The sequence below is a fragment of the Chiloscyllium plagiosum genome, chromosome 10 (genome assembly GCF_004010195.1).
Source record: "Chiloscyllium plagiosum isolate BGI_BamShark_2017 chromosome 10, ASM401019v2, whole genome shotgun sequence".
NCBI lineage: Eukaryota > Metazoa > Chordata > Chondrichthyes > Orectolobiformes > Hemiscylliidae > Chiloscyllium > Chiloscyllium plagiosum.
Genome location: NC_057719.1, coordinates 27,589,803 through 27,611,160, shown reverse-complemented (window position 1 = coordinate 27,611,160; position 21,358 = coordinate 27,589,803). Strand labels below are relative to the sequence as shown.

Genomic DNA, 21,358 nt, shown 5'->3' with positions numbered 1-21,358 from the left:
GGTATTGTAGGAGTGTCTACAACACGTGGACTGCAGTCATTTAAGGAGGTCACTTAGCATCACTTTCTCGAGTCCAGAGCTAGAGGGCATTGTTTTAGGGTAAGAGGGGAAAGTTTTAAAAGGGACCTAAGGAGCAACTTTTTCATGCAGAGGGTGGTGCATGTATGGAATGAGCAGCCAGAGGAAGTTGTGAAGCCTGTACAATTACAACATTTAAAAGGCCTCTGGATGGGTATATGACTAGGAAGGGTTCAGAGGGATATGGGCAAAGTGCTGGCAACTGGGACTAGATTAATTTAGGATATCTGGTTGGCATGGATAAGTAGGACTGAAGGATCTGTTTCTGTGCTGTACATCTCTATGACTCTAATTAGGCTTTGGCCCAGTCAGTGATGCTTACACACCATGAATGAATAAAAAAAAAATGGGCAGCAGTGTTCACATCCCATGAAATGATGAAGGAAAACTGAGCTTGGATCCTACAGTTTAGCAAGAATGTTTTCCAGTATCTTCCTGGTTGAAATGCAACTTGTGCATATAATTGTTGTATTGCCATGTCACTCAGCGTTTATGTCTGAGCCACATACTTCAAAAGCACAAGAACACCATCAAAAAGAGTTCACAAACTAACTCTATTACATCTTTAAGCAATAAAAAATTGTGGGTGTTATCATATAAGTAGTATCTTAATGACTGATTAATCATTTTCATAGTTGTTATCAAGATGCACAATATAATTAAAATTTCCACCCACTCATCTGTCTAGAATATAATTTGGAATCTGGCAGGTTAGTATTTAACAATTAGCTGCAGTGTTGAGTGCCAGGTGAGTAAGTAGCAGTTTAATATAAAATGGAAATGTCAGCAATCTGTTGAGGAACTGGGCGAGCATGGAGATATTTGTGAAGTTTATTTTATCGGAGTGATGGATAGTTTCACTCCCACACCGTTCTTATTTCACAAAGGTGAAAATTCAGAGTGCCATTTATTGTGTAGCATTGTTAAAAAACTTATAAAGAGATGCTCTGCATTCATCTAATGACTGCAAACCTAATGAGTAAACAGAATCAGACATGCCAACCTGGTGCATTTTACGTGGAAATTTATGTTGTCAGCCTTGGCTGAGGGACAGAAAATGTTCTACTGCCGGAGGTATTGTCCTTTGAATGAGACATTTAGAGTCTCTGCCACTTAAGGATTACATAGTAAGATCCTGTGGCAGTATTCACTGAGTTCTCCTGGTGTTCTGGATAACATTTACCCTGCAACTAAAATCATTAAAACTGATTGGTTATTTCTGTCCAACTGTTGCTTTGGGAGCCAGTCTGCACAGATTGGCTGGCACCTTTCCTCAGGTGATGGTAGTTGCTATGCTACAGAAACACTCCATTTCGTGTAAAGCAGTCTAAAAGTGAAAGTGGCTGTCTGAACTGGGGCAAGGGGGAGGGAAACATGCCTCTGTAACTAAACAATTTTAAAACTATCCAGCAGATAACATTTAGAAATCAGAGAGCTAGTTCATATCTACAGTGTCCATGATTTCATTCTTCATTCTGGCATCTTCTATTCAAATGCTGAAATTTGGAGGATTTATTCCGTTTAAGTTGGAATGAGCCCTTGGTCATCAATAGGTCATTGAACAGAAATGGTTTTGAATTGTTAGTCTCTTTGTTCAGCTTCTGAAACACTTTCTTAAAATTGTTTGCATAAATAAACAAATAGACAAACAAAAGTTCACCAAGCGTGAATGGAGGATGTAAAAACGTAAGGAAAAAGAGTGGACCATTCAGTCCCTCGAACTTACTCTGCCACTTGCAAGCAGCAGCACTGGGAGCGGTGAGAGCAAGGACCAGAGCGCTGCTGGGAAGGTAGATTTTTTTGTTAAAGACTTACCTCAAGAATAGGCAGAGCGAAAACTTAACAGGAGTGGATGCGGATATGGGGATTGCTTGGCATGTGAACTGATATATTTGGGTTGTGGCTAAACCCAACGCAATACATGTGTAGTGTCTCACACCTGACCTCCTCCTGTAACCAAAGTAAAAGACCTGTGTGTGGAGGCTTGGTAAGTAAGGCTTTATTTTTCTCTCATTTATTTAATTTTTTTGGTAATTTAGAGCAGAGGAGATGGAGGCTAGGGCAGTTGCATGCTCCTCTTACAGGATGTGGGAGGTAGGGGTCACCACTGCTGACTTCACCTGCAAGAAGTGGTCTTAACTCCAGCTCCTCACAGACCACATTAGGGAACCGGAGCTGGAGCTGGATGAACTTCAGATCATTTGGGAGGCGGAGGGGGTGATGGAGAAGAGTTATAGGGAGGTAGTCACGCCTAAGATACAGGACAAAGGTAGCTGAGGCAGAAGAGGCAAAGGGAATAGGCAGACAGTGTAGGGATCCCCTGTGGCCATTCCCCTCAATAAATAAGTATACAGTTTTGGATCCTGTTGTGGGGGTCAACCTACCAGGGGAAAGCCACAGCGGCCAGGTTTCTGGCATTGAACCTGGCTCTGGGGCTCAGAAGGGGAGGGGGAAGAATAGGAGAGCAATAGTGATAGGAGTTTCAGTGGTGAGGGGGACACTCCCAGATGGTATGTTGCCTCCTGGATTCCAAGGTCAAGGATGTCTCTGATCGAGTCTATTAGATTCTTAAGTGGGAGGGAGAGCAGCCAGAAGTCATGGTACACATTGGCACCAATGACATAGGTGGGAAAAGGGAGGAGGACCTGAAAAGAAAATGGGTTGAGGTGTGTTTATTGAAATGCAAGAAGTACCAAATTTTCTAGCTAGGTTGGAAGCTCGAAGACAAGATGAGTAGAATAGTAATCTCAGGATTATTACCACTGCCACATGGTAGAGAGGCTAGGAATAGAGAGTGAGTGCAGATGAATGCGAGGCTGCAGGGCTTGTGTGGGTGGGAAGGCTTCAGATATGTAGATCATTGGGATACCTACTGGGGAAGGTGGGACCTGTACAAGAAGGACGGGTTGCACCTGAACTGGAGGGGCACCAATATCCTAAGCATGAGGTTTGCTCGAGCTCTTTTGGAAGGTTTAAACTAGATTGGCAGGGGTTGGGAACCGGAGCTATGGTTCAGATGATGGAGTCGGTAAAGGACAGCCAGATACAGTGTGCAGAGAGTCTGTGTGGAGGGATAGGCACTTGATAGGGCAAACGTGCAGTCAATGTGATGGGTTGAAGTTTGTTTATTTTAATGCAACAAGTATCAGAAATAAGGGTGACGAACTCAGAACATAGATCAGTACTTGGGACTATAATGTTGTGGCTGTTACATAGACTTGGATATTAGAGGAGTTGGAATGGTTGTTGGATGTTCCAGGGTATATATTTTTCAAAAGGAATACAGGGGAAGGTAAAAGAGGTAGAAGAGTGGCCTTGCCGATCAGGGATAGTAACACAGCTGCAGAAAAGGAGATCGTTGAGGAAGGTTTGTCTACAGAGTCAGTATGGGTGGACGTCAGAGACAGGAAAGGAGCAGTCACTTTATTGGGAGTTTTCTATAGACCCCTGATCCAATAGAAATAGAGACACGGAGGAGGAGATTGGAAGACAGATTTTGGAAATGTACAGAAGTTAAAGGGTTGTTGTCATGGGTGAATTTAACTTCCCTAATATTGATTGGAACCTCCTTAGTGCAAATAGTTTGGATGGAACAGTTTTTGTCAGGTGTGTCCAGGAAGGGTTCCTGATGCAATACATATTTGGGCGACTAGAGGGGAGGCCATATTGGATTTGGTGCCTGGTAATGAACCATGTCAGGTGTCAGATCTCTCAGTGGGAGAGCATTTTGGTGATAGTGATCACATCCCTGACCTCTACTGTACTCATGGAGAGGTTTAGGAGCAGATGGAATGGGAAAGTATTTAATTGGTGGAGGGGGAATTACAATGCTATTAGGCAAGAATTGGGGCATCTAAATTGGGAACAGATGTTCTCAGGGAAATGCACGACAGAAATGTGGAGATTGTTTAGGGAGCACTTGCTGATAGTGCTGGATAGGTTTGTACCACTGAGGCAAGGAAGGGCTGGTAGGTTGAAAGAACCTTGGGTGACAAGGGATGTGGAACATCTAGTCAAGAGGAAGAAGGAGGAGAAAGTGAGGACTGCAGATGCTGGAGATCAGAGCTGAAAATGTGTTGCTGGAAAAGCGCAGCAGGTCAGGCAGCATCCAAGGAGCAGGAGAATCGATGTTTCGGGCATGAGCCCTTCTTCAGGAATGAGGAGAGAGTGCCAAGCAGGCTAAGATAAAAGTTCGGCAGGAGGGACTTGGGGGAGGGGCATTGGAAATGCGATAGGTGGAAGGAGGTTAAGGTGAGGGTGATAGGCCGGAGTGGGGGTGGGAGCGGAGAGGTCAGGAAGAAGATTACAGGTTAGGAAGGTGGTGCTGAGTTCGAGGGTTGGGACTGAGACAAGGTGGGGGGAGGGGAAATGAAGAAGCTCAGGAGAAATCTGAGTTCATCCCTTGTGGTTGGAGGGTTCCTAGGCGGAAGATGAGGCGCTCTTCCTCCAGCCGTCGTGTTGCTATGGTCTGGTGATGGAGGAGTCCAAGGACCTGAAGTGTTGAGCCAGGGGGTGGTTGAGTTGGTTGGTCCGGGTGTCCCAGAGGTGTTCTCTGAAATGTTCCCAAGTAGGCGGCCTGTCTCCCCAATATAGAGGAGGCCACATCAGGTGCAGTGGATGCAGTAAATGATGTGTGTGGAGGTGCAGGTGAATTTGTGGTGGATATGAAAGGATCCCTTGGGGCCTTGGAGGGAAGTAAGGGGGGAGGGGTGGGCGCAAGTTTTGCATTTCTTGCGGTTGCAGGGGAAGGAGCCGGGAGTGGAGGTTGTGTTGGTGGGGGGTGTGGACCTGACGAGGGAGTCACGGAGGGAGTGGTCTTTTCGGAACACTGATAGGTAGGGAAGTGAAATATATCCCTGGTGGTGGGGTCCGTTTGGAGTTGGCGGAAATGACGACGGATGATACGATGTATATGGAAGTTGATGGGATGGTAGGTGAGGACCAGTGGGGTTCTGTCCTGGTGGCGATTGGAGGGGTGGGGCTCAAGGGCAGAGGAGCGGGAAGTGGAGGAGATGCGGTGGAGAGCATCGTTGATCACGTCGGAGGGGAAATTGCGGTCTTTGAAGAAGGAGGCCATCTGGGTTGTACGGTATTGGAACTGGTCCTGCTGGGAGCAGATGCGGTAGAGACGAAGGAATTGGGAATATGGGATGGCGTTTTTACAGAGGAAGAAGGAAGCTTACATAAGGTTGGGGAGGCAAGGATCAGCTAGGACTCTGGAGGGTTACAAGGTAGCCAGGAAGGAACTGAAGATTGGATTTAGGAGAGTTGGAAAGGGGACATGAAAAAGCTTTAGCATCTAGGATTAAGGAAAACCCTAAGGCATTCTACACTTACGTGAGGAACAAGAAGATGGCCAGAGTGAGGATAGGACTGATCAGAGATAGTGGAGGGAACTTCTGCCTGGAGTTGGAGAAATTAATGGAGATCCTTTATGAATACTTTGCTTCAGTATTGACTACTGAGAAGGACCTTGAACTTTCTGAGGACACCGTGAAACAGACCGATATGCTAGAACAGATTGATGTTAGGAAGGAGGATGTACTGAAACATTTGAAAGACATAAGGATAGATAAATCCCCTGGGCCGAACGGGATAAACCTTAGGTTACTCCCGGAAGCAAGGGAAGAGATTGCTGTGCCTTTGGTGATGATCTTTGCATCCTCACTGTCCACTGGAGTGGTACCAGATGATTGGAGGGTGGCAAATGTTATTCCCTTGTTCAAGAAAGGGAATAGGGATAATCCTGGGAATTACAGACCAGTCAGTCTTATATCAGTTGTGAACAAAGTACTGAAGAGCATTCTGAGAGACAGGGTTTATGATTACTTGGAAAAGCATAGTTTGATTAGAGATAGTCAGCATGGATTTCTGAGAGGCAAGTCATGCCTCACAAACCTTGTTGAATTCTTTGAGAATGTGACAAAACACTTTGAAGGTAAAGCAGTGGATGTGGTTTACGTGGATGTTAGCAGGGTATTTGATAAGGTTCCCTATTGTAGTCTCTTTCAGAAAGTAAGGAGGCATGGAATACAGGGAAACCTGTCTGTCTGGATTCAAAATTGGCTGGCCCATAGAAGACAGAGGGTGGTGGTCAATGGAAAGTCTTCAGCCTGGAGCTCGGTGATCTTTGGTGTTCCACAGGGATTGGTTCTGGGACCTCTGCTCTTTGTGATTCTTATAAATGACTTGGATGAGGAAGTGAAAGGGTGGGTCAGTAAGTCTGCTCTTGACACAAAGGTTAGTGGAGTTGTGGATAGTGTGGAGGGCTGTTGTAGGTTGCAACGAGACATTGACAGGATGTAGAACTGGGCTGGTAACTGGCAGATGGAGTTCAACCTGGAAAAGTGTGAAGTCATTCACTCTGGTAGGTCAAATTTGAATGCAGAATATAGAGTTAAAGGTAGGATTCTTGGCAGTGTGGAGGAACAGAGGGATCTTAGGATCTATGTCCATAGATTCTTTAAAGTTGCCACCCAGGTTGATAGGGATGTTAAGAAGTCATATGGTGTGTTGGCTTTCATTAACGAGTTTAAGAGCTTTGAGGTTTATAGAGTCCTGGTTAGATCACACTTGGAATATTATGTTCGGTTCTGGTCACCTCATTATAGGAAAGATGTAGAAGCTTTAGAGAAGGTACAGAGGAGATTTGCATCCAAAGGATGCTGCCTGGACTGGAGGGCATGTCTTATGAAGAAAGGTTGAGGGAGCTAGGACTTTCTCATTGGAAGGAAGAAGGATGAGAGGTGACTTGATAGAGATGTACAAGATGTTGAGAGGCTTAGATAGAGTGGATAGAGATTTTTTTCCCCTGGCGAAAATGAGGGGGCATAATTTTAAATTAATTGGAGGAAGATTTGGGGAGATATCAGAGGTAGGTTCTTTACTCAGAGTGGTGGGTCCGTGGAATGTACTGCCAGGGACATTAGGGACATTTAAGTGACTTTTGGATAGGCACATGGAAATTAATACAATGAAGGGAGGTTTGTCTGATCTTAGAGTAGGATAAAAGGCCAGCACAACATCGAGGGCTGAAGGGCCTGTAGGGCTGTGCTGTCCTATGTTCTAGATATAGCAATAAAATAATTACGTAGCTTAAGTCTCTTGTCCTTTCTCTAACTCTCCTGCAGGCAAAGACTGAATGAAATGTGGAGAACTAGTTGATCAGACATTACTTTATTGACTTTTGAAAGAAAAACAAAGAACATTCACTGATACCTTCGAGGCTTCCAAAAATATTGTATTGCTAAAATATCAGGTTTCCAGCATAGCAAAAATATGGGCCTGCTGTCAATGTTATTAAACGTTTAATAGTAAGACCATTATCTATGTTAATCAATATAAGAAATATTTTTCCTTATTCTTCCATGTTGCATAAAATTCACAGCTCCATGAAAAAGCAAAAAAAAATTGATGTACTTGAATAATTGATTAAATATTATTTTGCTTTAAAAAAAAGTGCAAAAAAGATAGTTAACCTTCATGTAGCGAAGTTCAACAATATAGCCGACAGCCAAATCAGATGAATCACCACTTAGCCTGTTTTTGTGTTCACTGAGGGATAAATATTAGCCTGGCCACCTGCTGCTTGTAATGTGCTGTGAGATCTTTAACACCCTTATGAATTGGCAAACAGGGTCATGGTTTATTTCTCATTCAATAAGATCGAGGTTGAGTACTACACAGGAGGGTCCAACTAGTTTATATGTCTATGCCCAACAGTGAGTCTTGAACTCTCAACCTTCAGAAACCCAGACAAGAGCACAAGCAAAACGTCCAGCAGGGATTAATATAAATTTGTCATTAGTTTGACATTTGCACAACAGACGTCTTTAAAAATTTTACACTATTTCCTTGTGACTTTATCAGCTATCTAATGACATGAAAATAGATTTGATGGCAAAACATCTTTTGAGCCTTCATAATCGTTGTCATAGATTATGATCCTGAACCTGTATATTGTCATGAACACGGAGCTCACCATTTCAACCATGTTGACACTATGGTCAAGAAAGCACAACAACATCTCTACTTCCTCAGGAGGTTAAGGAAATTTGACATGTTCATAAAGACTCTTACAAATTTGTATAGATTCATCATAGAAAGCACTCTACTTGGATGCATCACTGAGTGGTATGGCAACTGCTCTTCCCAAAACCAAAAGAAACTACAGCCCAGTCCATCACACAAACCAGCCTCCCAACCATTGACTCCATCTATATTTCCTGCTGCATCGAGAAAGTAGTCAATGTAATCAAAGATCTCTCCCATGCCAGTTATAATCTTCCACCTTCAGCGCAGGAGATATAAAAGTTTGTATACACACATGAACAGATTCAAGAACAGCTTCTTCCCTGCTGTTATTGGACTTTTGCATGGACCTCTTTTATGTTAATGTTGATCTCTCTCTCCATCTTCTCGGTGGCTGTAGCTTTGTATCCTGTACTCAGTTCTGTTCCCTGATGCACTTCTTTAGTACAATCTGTCAATAACCGCGTGTAAGACAACACTTTTTCACTCTACCTCAAACACATGACAGTAATAAATTAAATCAAATCAATAGTGCTACCAGGGAAGACCCTGTCAAAAGTGAGATGCTACTATATAGCAGTGGTTCTTTTCACTTTGAGTAGTTTTCACATAATCCATTGCAATGCAAAAGAAAGCCATTCAGCCCATCGAGTCTGCACCTGTTCTCCAAATGGGCCTTGGCCACCTTTCCCTCGTACTATGCACTTCCTTTCTTTTCAGTTAATACTCCAACAGGCCTTAGCCCTTCCAGGATGATGGGAAGGAAGAAAATGAGTGGTGTGATTTTTCTGTCTTTAAATGTGGTCTGGTAGGCAGGATGGGAAAATATTTGGGTGCCTCAGGTCCTGGGCATGAATGCTGACTTTTACAACCCACTACCAATGAAGGCCCTTACCTCATCAATTAACAACCACTCCAAGGCCTCATCTCATCACTGGCAAAATTCCCTTTTGTGAGTGGGTTGGAGTGAAAGCCACCCTCCAATTGGCCCTCACTGGTCCTGTCTTCATGGGTATTCTGCAGGCAGCAGTTCAGGACCCTCTGAAGATCCCAGTGGCTGCTGGTCTCCATTGGGATGGGACGGGAACTCTCAGCTGTAGCTTGTGATAGGTGCAGGCTAATAGGCTTCTTACTGTAAGTGTGTGATTGACATTTGATTGGCAGGTATTTCCTCTGGTATGAGCGGCTTGTGTCTCATTCTTAAAGACACCACACCACACTTTGGCTTACATTTTCCATTTTTTTCTTCAATGTGTATATCTGTGAGAAAGTGTATGAAGAGAATAGAAGCAACCACACGATAAGATATCAGTCATTGGTTAATGTGTTATGCTCATGTGTTTGGCCACATCTCCTATCCTAAAAAAGGATGAGGTCCAAACTATGCCCAGAGCTTTGAGCCAAATTGGTGCTGATTTCCCAATGCACCTTGGCACTGAACACCATTGTATTTCTGGCAGGCTTCATAACACATTGAGTATATTGTTGCTCAGTCTTCTCCTGTACCTTGCCCAGTGAAGTGTTCACCAACTGCTCGGCAACAGAACATAATTCTCGAACACACCTTTTCCCAGGCTGCAGCACATACATGCCCACTCTCTAAGAAACATGTAGTGCCCGTATCTGAGCTGGCAGCTGTGAGACTGGTATCAAGTGTAGATGTGTCTCCAGCATTACTGTCTTGGCGTTCCTCCACTACCTGGCCACGTTCCACTTCTTGGGTAGCTGAAAACGAAATGCACAGGGGTAATGGTGAGAAGAGGGTGAACATAAAATGGTGCAACCTTACATCATACACAACTTGAAAGTGAGAAGAAAATGTAGGACGAGGGTGAAGTGGAGCGTGAGAAGGGGATTACGAACCAGGATACTGATCTACTATAGATTCTGCCCTGCTGGCCACCGTGGCATAAGCTGCAAGTATTCTTACAACGGCCAACATCATCTCCTGCAGGAAGGTTTGGACATACAGGCATGCTGCCCCTTTTGCCTTAGGTTATCACTGAGTCATAGTGGGGTACAGAAGGAAGCCATTGGGCCTGTCTAGCTCTCTGTTTGTCTGTCTATCAGTTACATTCCCCTGCTTTACCACTTTGGCCCTGCAAGTTTATTATAAATGCACATCCAATTACTTTTTAAAAATCATTCTTCATCTTGTTGCATCCTCATGGGCAATGTTCCAGGTCATTCACTGTCATAGAATTAGAATCATTCAGCACAGAAACAAACCCTTCCATCCAACTCATTCATGCCATCCAAGTTTCCCAAAGTAAACTAGTCCCGTTTGTTTGCATGTGGCCCATATCTCTCTAAACCTTTCCTGTTCATGTACTTATGCAGATGTCTTTTAAATGTTGTAACTGTATTTGCATCTACCACTTCCCTCTGGCAGTTCATGCCACAAACGGACCACCCTCTGCATAAAAAAGTTGCCCCTCAGGTCCCTTTTAAATCTTTCTCCTCTCATCTTAAAAGATATGCTCCCCTAACTTTGAACTCCCCTACGTGAGGGAAAAGACCTTTGCTATTCATCTTATGACCTTCTAAACTTCTATAAGGTCAAACTCCTATGCTGCAATGAAAAAGTCCCAGCCTACCAGGCCTCTCTTTATAATGCAAACCTTCCAGTCCCAACACCATCTTTGTAAATCTTTTCTGAACTCTCTCCAATTTAATAGTATCGTTCCTATAGCAGGGCGACTAGAACTGTATACAGTATTTCAAAAGTGGCCTCACTAATGTCCTGTACAACCACAACATGATGTCCCAACTCCTATGCTCAGTCGTCTGAACAATGAAGGCAAGTTTACTAAATACCTTCTTAACTGCCCTGTCTAGCTGTGATGCAACTTTCAAAGAACTATGTGCCTGAACCCCCAGGTGTTTCTGTTCGACAACATGACGCAGGACCCTAAAAGTCTTGAAATCTGTGTACTCTAGACTTTGTACCATCAATTGATGGGAACAGTTTGCTCTTGTCTACTGTATCTAAACCTATTATAATCCTGAACACCTCTATCAGATTTCCTCTTGGTCTCCTTTTCTCTAAAGAGAACAACCCCAATTTTTCTAGCCCATATAGTATTTAAAAACCTCCATCCTTCAAACTATTCTAGTGAATCTCTTCTGCACCCTCCTTAAGAACCCTCACCTCCTTCCTAGACCAGAACTGGACACTGTATTCTACTTGGGGTCTAATCAGTGCTATATAGGCTCAGCATAACATCCGTGCTAATGTACACAATGGATGGAATTACAGAGCTGATATTCTCATGTGCCTTGCCAATCACTCTCTCAGAATATTGTTCTACCTTCAAAATGTGTTGTGCATGCCACCCCCCCGTCCCAAAGTCTCTCACCTCCTACACCCTCTTTCGAACTGTGCCAATAAGTCTACATTGCCTCCTCTTCTTCCACTTCACATGGAATATTAGCTGGCATGCAACACATAATGGTCAACTTTCCCAATCAATGGCTTATTGAAGTCTATTGATACCACTTTATCTTGCAAGAGAGAGGGAAGTGCAAGAATTAATGTGATGCAATATATTTGTATAATGTCAGTATAGAGTATAAGCAGTGTAAGTCTGTAAGAGTAGGATACTGTATATGAATGTTGGATTGAGTCCTGATTGTTACAGCTTGTTGGTAGATGAGTGATAGAGGTGTGTCGAATTCTAAAGGCTTAGTTGCTATCTTTGGTCAAGTTAAAGTTGTGTTTGCTGACCTTGTGCGTTGCCATTGTATCAAGCTCTGAGGATTAAACTCCTTGCAATGTATTCCACATTATCTGCTCCTGCTGCAGAACCTCATACACCTCCTAGATACAAAATGTTTTCTGTCTTTTTCATTTCTTCCACTGGTACCTCCAGTGTAGTATGGATACCTTAGAGGGCACTACGTCTCACGTTGTGTTATTCTACATTGCTCCTCAGATGAGATTCACGTCTTGTTTGACTGTTAGCATGCACTGTCACCACAATCTACATCTCCTTTAGAAAGTGCAGGTTAGTTATGGTTTTGGTCCCCCGCTGGTGTGTGCAAGCAATGAGAAACAAGTTCAGTGCTGCTTGCACATAACAAGCATGCTAGCGACCAGAGAGCACAAATTGCAAGACTTCAAAAAATGGGTATGGCTTGTGTACATAGCAACCACCCTGATATCTCAGGACATTTCATTGCTTGTTCAACATAATGAATAGGTAAGCTATATTCTTTTGATTCTGTCCCTTGCTTTCAATGGATTTTGCTTGTCTTCAAATTGCAGCAGAATAACTCTGTTACATCTTATACTCAGCTTTAATTGTCAAGCAAATTTATGAAACAGTAGAAGAATGAGGGAAAATCTTCAAGGAAAAACATATTGTATCCCTTCAAAGATCTTAGGATGTCTGAAAAGATTTTGCAGCCTTTATGTACGCTGAAGTGTATTCAAAGTACCTTAACAATGTTAAGAGCTTCTTTTTTAATAAAACATTATAACAGGGTATTTTGATAAATTACAGTAATCAGGCAAAGTTGGCCTGATTTTGTGAAATCATGTTTGATCAATCTGTTGAGGTAATATACTGTTGATAAAGGGGAACCAGCCAATGTAATGTATTTATATTTTTAGCATTTGATAAGATTGAAGGTTATTCCAGGGAATAAAAGCTCATGTTATAATAGGTAGCACATTGGTATGGATAGAAGGTTTATTGACTATTCGGGAGAAGAGAGTAGATGTCAATAGATCTTTACCAGGTTGGCAAGGTTTAAAGAGTGATACGCACAGGGATCAGTGTGGGAACCTCAACTGTTTCTAATTTATTTAAATGACTTGGATGAAGGGATGGATGGTATGGTTGTCAAAGTTCTGATGACACAAAGACAGGTAGGAAGTAAGATTGAAGGGAACACAAGGAGGCTACAAAAATATATTGATAAGTTAAATGAACGGGCAAAGATGTGGCTAATGTGGGGAAATATGAAAGTGTCCATTTTAGCAGAGAGAATGAAAAGAAAGCATCTTATTTGAAAGGTAAGGGATTGTAAGGGTCTGAGATGCAGAGAGACCTGAATGTCATCTTGTATGAATCACAATGGGTTAGTGTGCAGGTGCAGTAAATAATTATGGAAGCTAATAGAATGTCATCATTTATTGAGTGGAATTTGATATAAAAGTAGGGGGGTTATGCCCCAATTATATTGGGCACTGGTGAAACCACATCTGAAGTACTGTGTAGAGTAATGCTCACCTTATTTAAGGAAGGATGTAAATGCATTAGAGCCAGTGAAGGTCCACCAGACTAAAATCTGGAATGGGTAGGGGATCTTAAGGGAGGAGGTTGGATAGGCTAGATTTGTGTCTGCTGGAGTTTCGGAGGGTAAGAGGTGATAATCACAGAAGTGTTACAGTGCAGAAGGAGGTTATTTGACCCATTGTGCCTGCAATGGTCCATTAAATGAACACCATATCTAGTGCCAATCTCCTGCTTTGTCTCTTCACCCTTGCACTTATTTTTAACCAGATAATCATGTAATGCCCTCTTGAATGTATACATGTTCTGATTGAAACATATAAAATCCAGAAGGGCCTTGACAGTGTTGGTGTAGAGAAGATGTTTCCTGTCCTGGGAGAATCTAGAACTAGGGATCATTGACTTAAAAATCAGGGGTCGCCGATTTAAAACAAAGACTTGGCAATTTTTTTTCCCCTCAGAGGGTTGTACGTCTTTGGACCTCTCTTCCTGAACAGGAGCTGGAAGCAGAATTTTGGGATATCTTGAAGACAGAAATAAATTGGTTTGTGGTTAGGCAAGGGGCAGAATGGTGGACCAGGTTGAAGGGCTGAATGGCCTACTGCTGCCGATTCACATCCATATTTAATAATATGGTGATGATTGGCTGGGACATGGGACAGTTATGCTGCTGACACTCAGCCGCTGTCTCTCTTCCTATTCCACTGATGCTAAAATTGTTGTTGCATATTCTGGCTGCGTCTCTGATAACAACATCTGAATATGGCCACCTGTATTGGGATTGCATGATGCCTGACCACAAGATTTGCCTCAAGTGGCATATCCCTCCTGGTTAAGTAGCCTATGGATTGGTGTGATTTCTATTGTATATAAGACGGTTTCTCAGTGGCACGGTGGCACTGCTGCCTCAGTGTCCCAGGTTCAATTCCAGCCTTGGGTGACTGTCTGTGTGGAGTTTGCACATTATTCCCATGTCTGCATGAGTTTCCTCCCACAGTCCAAAGATGTGCGGTCAGGTGAATTGGCCATGCTAAATTGCCCGTAGTGTTAGCTGCATTAGTCAGAGGGAAATGGGTCTGGGTGGGTTACTCTTCGGAGGGTTGGTGTGGACTTGTTGGGCCGAAGGGCCTGTTTCCACACTGTAGGAAATCTAATCTAATCTAAAAAAGCACTGTAACTAGAGGGTGAATAGGGAGACAAAAAAACCCAGAGGAAACTATGATGTGATTTCTAATCCAGTGATCATCCCAAGAGATAAATAATCTTAAACAGAAAACTATTGCAGCAGAAGATTTTTAAAAGTGTGTTTTTGAGATCACTAATCTTTATTTGATTCTCTGGAATGGTAAAATACATTTTAAAAATAGAGTATTGAGTATTGCACTCTTAAGTCCTGTATGGAAGGGATTGGTGGGATAATGAATTATTGCTCATGAATTATTATGACTTGTTAGTAATTGCTTTATCTTTGGGAAATGTCAGTCAGAGGAGAGACCTGGCCCCACAGATAATGGAGAGCCAAAGAGTAAGCTCGATGCACTGTTATGTATTTCTAACCAACTGACTTGTGAGACAGTAAAAGCTCAAAAACAGGTGACCTGCTACTCCATCCAGAGTACTGGACAGAGGGCGAGAGGAAAGAAGTAACTGAGGAGAGGAAACAAGTAAAACAGCCAATTATCTGACTCACCAATGATTAGTTTCATTCTTGTTCTCTCTGTAGTCACACCTGAGGCCATTGGTTTTTTGTCAGCAGTTGGAGTCTTTGTTGTCTTGTTGGCACTGCTCTTCCTCTTCATCAACAAAAAACTGTGCTTTGAAAAAGTCGGTGGACTCCCGTGTCTTGAACTGAAGCGAAAAAGAAAACGAGTACGAGAAAAAGCTGGAATCCACAGAGGTCTTGGTGAGTCTCTTGCACTTTCAACAGTATGATGATGAATATTTGTGGGCTTCCTTTTAAGGTATATTTCAAAATGTAATTTCACAATCTACTTCAAAGTCAGACAAAAGAATTCATATTAACTTAGCATTTTGACTTTCTTTACGCATCAGTTTAGGTTTAACCTGGGGAACTGATTGAAGAAGATAATGACATAAGGGAACCACATCATGTTGGACAATAATGCAGTGCTTGTCTCATCTCACTGCATAAAGCATAATTTCTTAAATCATTAGACTCACGAGTGCCTCAAGCTCTGTTCCCTCAACACTGGCAGTGTTATTGAAACTGAGTTGACAAAACTCTAACCAAAGCGGGGTGGTAAAGTTAATAATTATGAGTACAAAAACAAAGTGAATGGTTTGATATTTAGAAAAGTTACAGCATACAGGGAAGCCATTTGGCTGGTTCCATCAATGTCAGCTCTCTGCAAGAATGTCTCATTTATTCCATTCACTTGCCTATTCTCCATAGACTTACAATTTCCTTTCTTTACAGATAATTATCTAATTCCCTTTGAAAGCTCCGATTGAATCTGCCTCCACTATATATTTTGCATTTTATTCAAAATTCTAAGAAATCTCTTTAAAAAATGTCTTCATGAAGATAAATCTTAAAAGGAAGCTGAGTTATAATGTTGCCTCCTATCTATGGATTTGAAAATATTTCCAATAATGTCAACAGGTGAACATTTAAGACTCTCAATTTGTTACTTTAATCCATTTATTTTAGAAATACCTCTCATTTAAATTCATTGTTAAGATAATAAGACAAGGGTATTGTATGAAGGTTTTCAATACTCATCTGCTGGTATCACTCACAAGTGTCTTCTGGCCACATAATTATGAGTAAAGGAAGCCTGAAAAGGTAATTAGGGATTGGAACATTCAACCATAACGAGGGTTTCAAGTGGAAGAACTGTTAACATATCTGATTGACACTTCACAAAGGAATTTAAAATAGGCAATTCATTTTAATTAGAAATCAGTCATTGATTTGTTTTAGGCTATGACTGCACACATTGCATACAAGAATTAACACTAACTGCTGCAATGTTTTGTATTAAACAATACACATTGATCTCTATTTATGCTTAGCAATGACAAATGTGTTTAGCTACAGGTTATACGTTCTAAGTACTGATCAATTTTTAATTGTCTGAATCAGTCATTAATAAAACTTTTTTTTTGTTTGCCATTTAGAATTATTGGCATTGTGACAACCCTTGAATACTTGGCTAAGTTTACGCCTGCAGCACCAGTGTACAATAACATAAGAATCAATAATAACGCTAATTTAGTGATGCAATAAAAATGTACTTTAATATTTTTTCTATTGTAAAATGCTCCCAGGGCAGGGTAATCATAGTAATTTGCCATCACAACCACTGCCAAGTTAAATGTTGTTTTTAAGTTGGTACACAACCTTGGGATCTGCATTGCTGAGAGCCCAAGTGAGCCAGCATATCACCGTGGTTCGGTCCACTATCTAGAGTATTTAATCAAACAAGCAGAAAGCCCAGTGTGTATATTAAACCTAAAAAAGGCTCAACCCGATTTGCTAGTTACTTGATTTGTTTTCATTCTTTACTTCTTTTCTTTCTTTGCCCTTCCCTTCCTGGAGATGGTGACTCATACTTATCATTATGCTTTCATAGTTGCTGGCAGCTCTCCATAACCAACCAATCTGTCCACTTCTTTAGATAAGCCCAACAACATACAATAATTAGAAAAATCATAGTGCAGAAGGTGTCCATTGTGCACATACCACAGTGCTGATTCCTCAACTGAAGCTGGCTTGAACACTTCCCCTTTATATTCTTCCTTTTCAAAATACTTATTCAATTCCCTCATTAAGAATTTTACAGTTTTACAGTCCCTCCCTCAATAGTCATTTGTGGGGAAGCATTGCTTGTACTAATTGCTGTTTGCAGAAAATAATTTTACTAAATTGTCTTGTGTGCTAGTGATCGTCTCTGTTTCTCATTTACCAACCAATAGAAATAGTTGTCAGTACATGCTCTGTCAAACTATTTCTTTAATATCGAAAGTCTCTTTTATTTTTCCCCTCGTAGGATCATAGGAACATGAATAGGTCATTCAATACAACTGCGGCTGATTGAGCTTCAAAGCCTTTTATTCATCCTATCCCCATAACCTTGTAGTCACTGGTAATCAGAAATCTATCAAAAACTGCGCATCTGGAGTCCTCTGAACTGGAGGATTCCAAAGGTTAACAACCCTCTGAGTCACTCCTCTGCTCACTCCTCAGCTCAGATCTAAGTGGCAACCCCCTCACTTTTCAATTGAACCTCCTGGTTCTCGACATCCCCAGCCATAGATTCATACAGCACAGAGAAAGCCTTTGGCCCATCAAGTCTGCACCAACATAACTGCCACTAAAAGTGTGCTCACCCCAACGCACTTATCCCATATCTTTGATTATTTGAAGTACTCATCCAAATATTTTTAAAAGGGTTACAAGGTTTCCAGCCTCCACTGTCTTCCCAGACAGTGCTTTCCAGATTCTCACCACACACTGAGTGAAAAAGTTTTTTTTCCAAATCTCTTCTGAATCTCTTGCCCCTTACCCGAAAACTGTGCCCTCTTGTGATTGACTCCTCAACCAAGGGGAACAGCTGCTCCCTAATCACCCTGGCAAAATCCTGGTGAACCTCCTTTAGTGCTATTACACTCTTCCTGTCGTGAAGTATCTAGAACTGCACACAGTATTCCAGTTGTGGCCTAACCAATGCTCTGTACAATTCCAGCATTACCTCCTTGTTCTTATACTCTATGTCAAAGCTGATGAAAGCAAGTATCCCATTTGTCTTCTTGACTATCCTGTTGACATGCTGTGCTGACTTCAGGGATCTGCTAATAATTCTGTTCCTCTAAGCTACCCAGTGTCTTGCCATTCATTAAATACTCCCACCTATTGTTTCTTCTTCCAATATGCCTCACCTTGCACTTATCTAGCCGTCTGCCCACTAGTCTGTCCATCCGACTAACCCATCTATATCTTCCTGTAAAAACCAGGGGAAACATCTTACCTCCCTGTGTATCCCTTTAAGGATTTTATAAATTTCAATAAAATCATCTCTCATTCTTTGACATTCTTTGAGGATACAGGCACAGATTGTCCAATGACTCTTCATAGGATAGTCCCACCATCCCAGGGCAAAAACCAAGAGTGCTGATGAAGTTCTAAAGAAGGGTCATTGCACTTGAAATGTAAACTCTCTTTTTCTCTTCACAGATGCTGCCCGATCTGCTGAGTTTCTCCAGCTCTTTCTGTTTTTGTTTTAGGTCCCCAGCATCCGTAATTCTTTGTTTTGTTTTACCAAGTCTGGTGAACTCTGTTGCACTCTCTCTATGGCAATAATATCTTCTTTGAGATAAAGAGATGGAAACTGAACAAAGCAGTCCAGGTGCAGTCTCACCAAGCTCCCATGCAATGAAGACGAGATTTCAGTACTCCTGTATTCAAATCCTTTTGCTCTAAAGGCTAATATTCCATTAGACTCCCTAATAGCTAGCTCCACCTACATGTTAGCCTTCAGTGACTCTGTTTTTAGAAGAAATGGCTAAAATTTTGCATCTTTCTCCATCTTGATATGATTCTCAAGAATCTTCACTGTATTTTTTCATGGTTTCAGTATCCTTCCTAGATTGGGATGTGCAGAGCTGGTTTCATTGCTCCTGCCATGATCTCACAGAAGTATAAATTCATTTCTTGCTTGTGATTAAAATGATTTTCTGTGAAAAACTGGTAGCATCAATGTCAGCAGACAGACTAGCATTGAGAACATCGTAGCAGAGTCAGATCCTGACTTTGCTCAACTTTTTCACATGCACTTTCCAACAGGAATACTGGAAGTGAAGTCCTGATGGAATATTCCCCTCATCCCAGCAGCATCAATGCCATAAGTGGCTGGCATAAAGTTGTACTTGGTCATAGAGTCATACAGCATGGAAACAGCATGGTCCAATCAGTCCATGCTGAACGTAATCTAAGTTAGCTAGTTCCACTTGCCTGCTTCTGGTCCATATCCCTCCAAACCTTTCCGAAACATGCACTTATGCTGATGTGGAAAGAAGGTAAATGCCTTGTTTTCAGGGACGTATGGGGCCTGGTGTTTCATGAGTGCTGAACAGCACTATCGGATATATGGAAAATGCTGGTGTGTTTCCTGTTGATCCTCCTCTGACAGCCCCAGTAGAGAATGGCGCACAGTGCCAAAGAAAACATAAAGTATGAATATATGCATGATCACTGTTTTCCTGACACTTTATCAACAGCATGAAAACTGAGACTGTTTGCACTGCCATTGTGACTTAGTTAATAGAACAGATAAACTCTCACTTAAATTGAGGAGTATAACACTGCTACTTGAAGTGGGACACATTTTACTTTAGGAACAATATACTTAAACTTGAAATTTCTTGTTGACATTTTATTGAAAATACTTTTGACTTGTATATTAGCAACCCACAAATGCTGGATCTAAAATCTGAAACATTTTTATTAGGTATTTGGAGCAGAACACTTGATTTTATTTAGTTGAGAACAATCACAGGAAAAGGAAGCAAGGAACAAGAAAGTAGCAAAACTGCTTTATGTGATTCGGCCTTTTCTCAGTAAAATGCTACTTATATCTTCTTTGACAGACTTTGTTCCTGCTGTGAGTGCCCTGGTTGATTTTCTGTACTGGTGTTCCATTTCCTCTCCAACCTTCCAAGAAATAATGAGTTACCAAAGACATTGAATAGATTTCATGTACTTAAAAGTCTGTCTCTGAGGAATATGGATTTTTTTTTAGCTTTATTAAAATCCCATCGATGATATCCCCACCCCTGCTCATCTTGCCCTTTGCCATGACCCTCAATTCTTGCAACTGGGAAGTTAGGATCATCTAACCTCAATCAGCCATTTCAGACAGTTTCTCCCATGCCAATAATTCAAATTGTATTAACATTTTGTTGGTCTTGCCCACCTTTGCTGTTGCCATTGAGTGTTAAAATCACAACATTAAAAATTGTGCTTCACTCTGGTTTGTGTTTCTGTCCCACAATTATAAGCTTATGTTCAGGGGTCAGATTTTGCAAGCAAATGAATTCATATGAGACGTGAGATCTTTAGATTAAAAACTGGAGGCCTGTAGAGATTTCCTTGGCTATTTCTTTTGAAAACACAAGCTATAAGTTGCTGACAGCAGTATTCAGATTCAGAACCTGCAAAGTTCCGTTACTTGATTTGTGGATAAGATGACAGCCATCAGCACCCAGGCAGTGTAGATCAAAGGGAGCATGCACTTCCTACTTTCCTTCTTTATTGAGACTGTCAGAGTTGGAGGAGAATTGAGGATGAACATTGCAATTAAGAACCATTTCTTCTAAGTTCTGGTACTTGATTCATATATCCTTTGACCTGCATGAACTAAAACTGCGGACGAGTTTTTAGAATCCAGTTAGATACATGGAATTGCATGCAGTGTACAGCACAGAAATGGGCTATTTGACTCAACTGACCCATACTGATGTTATTGCTGCACCCACATCTCCTCCCACCCCACTTCATTGAAACCTATGATAGGAGCTTGTGTTCCTTTCTTCCCCCATGTGTTCCTCTGGCATGTCTTTAAAAGGAACCGTATGTTTCATGAGCTTTGTTTTTTATTCAAGGGAACCCCCCATAACTGAATTGTCATTTTCTGTTTTTCCTCTTTTATAGGATTTAAACAGTTAGCATTCAACTGGTTCCCAATGCCAGTATAATACAGTTTTGAACATATTCATTAATATTCTTGCATGCCTTTCTTATTGCAATGTATTCCACAAAAAATCAACTTCTTTTCCTTGATTGCACAAGACTACCTAGTAAGAATGAATAGTTATATTTTTCTCTTTCTGTATTCGACAACAAAGAATGTTTTAAATTTGACCTTAATGTTCGAACTTTCTTTTGATGCCTGAATAAACTCATGTCTTTCTAAAACTGCAACACAGAAATCATGCAATAGCAGCAATTTAAGTTACAGTGAGCACTCCATATTGTACAGCAACATATT

General features: G+C 41.5%; 1 protein-coding gene across 2 annotated transcripts in view; it reads left to right on the top strand.

The window, feature by feature from the left end:
- The window catches only part of syt16 (synaptotagmin XVI), a 183,338-nt gene that overhangs the window by 116,107 nt on the left and 45,873 nt on the right, over nucleotides 1-21,358 (top strand). For both annotated transcript variants that reach the window (XM_043697225.1, XM_043697224.1), the window contains exon 2: nucleotides 15,073-15,252. In XM_043697225.1, coding sequence (XP_043553160.1) covers nucleotides 15,073-15,252 — 180 coding nt within the window. The remainder of the gene's footprint in view (nucleotides 1-15,072; nucleotides 15,253-21,358) is intronic.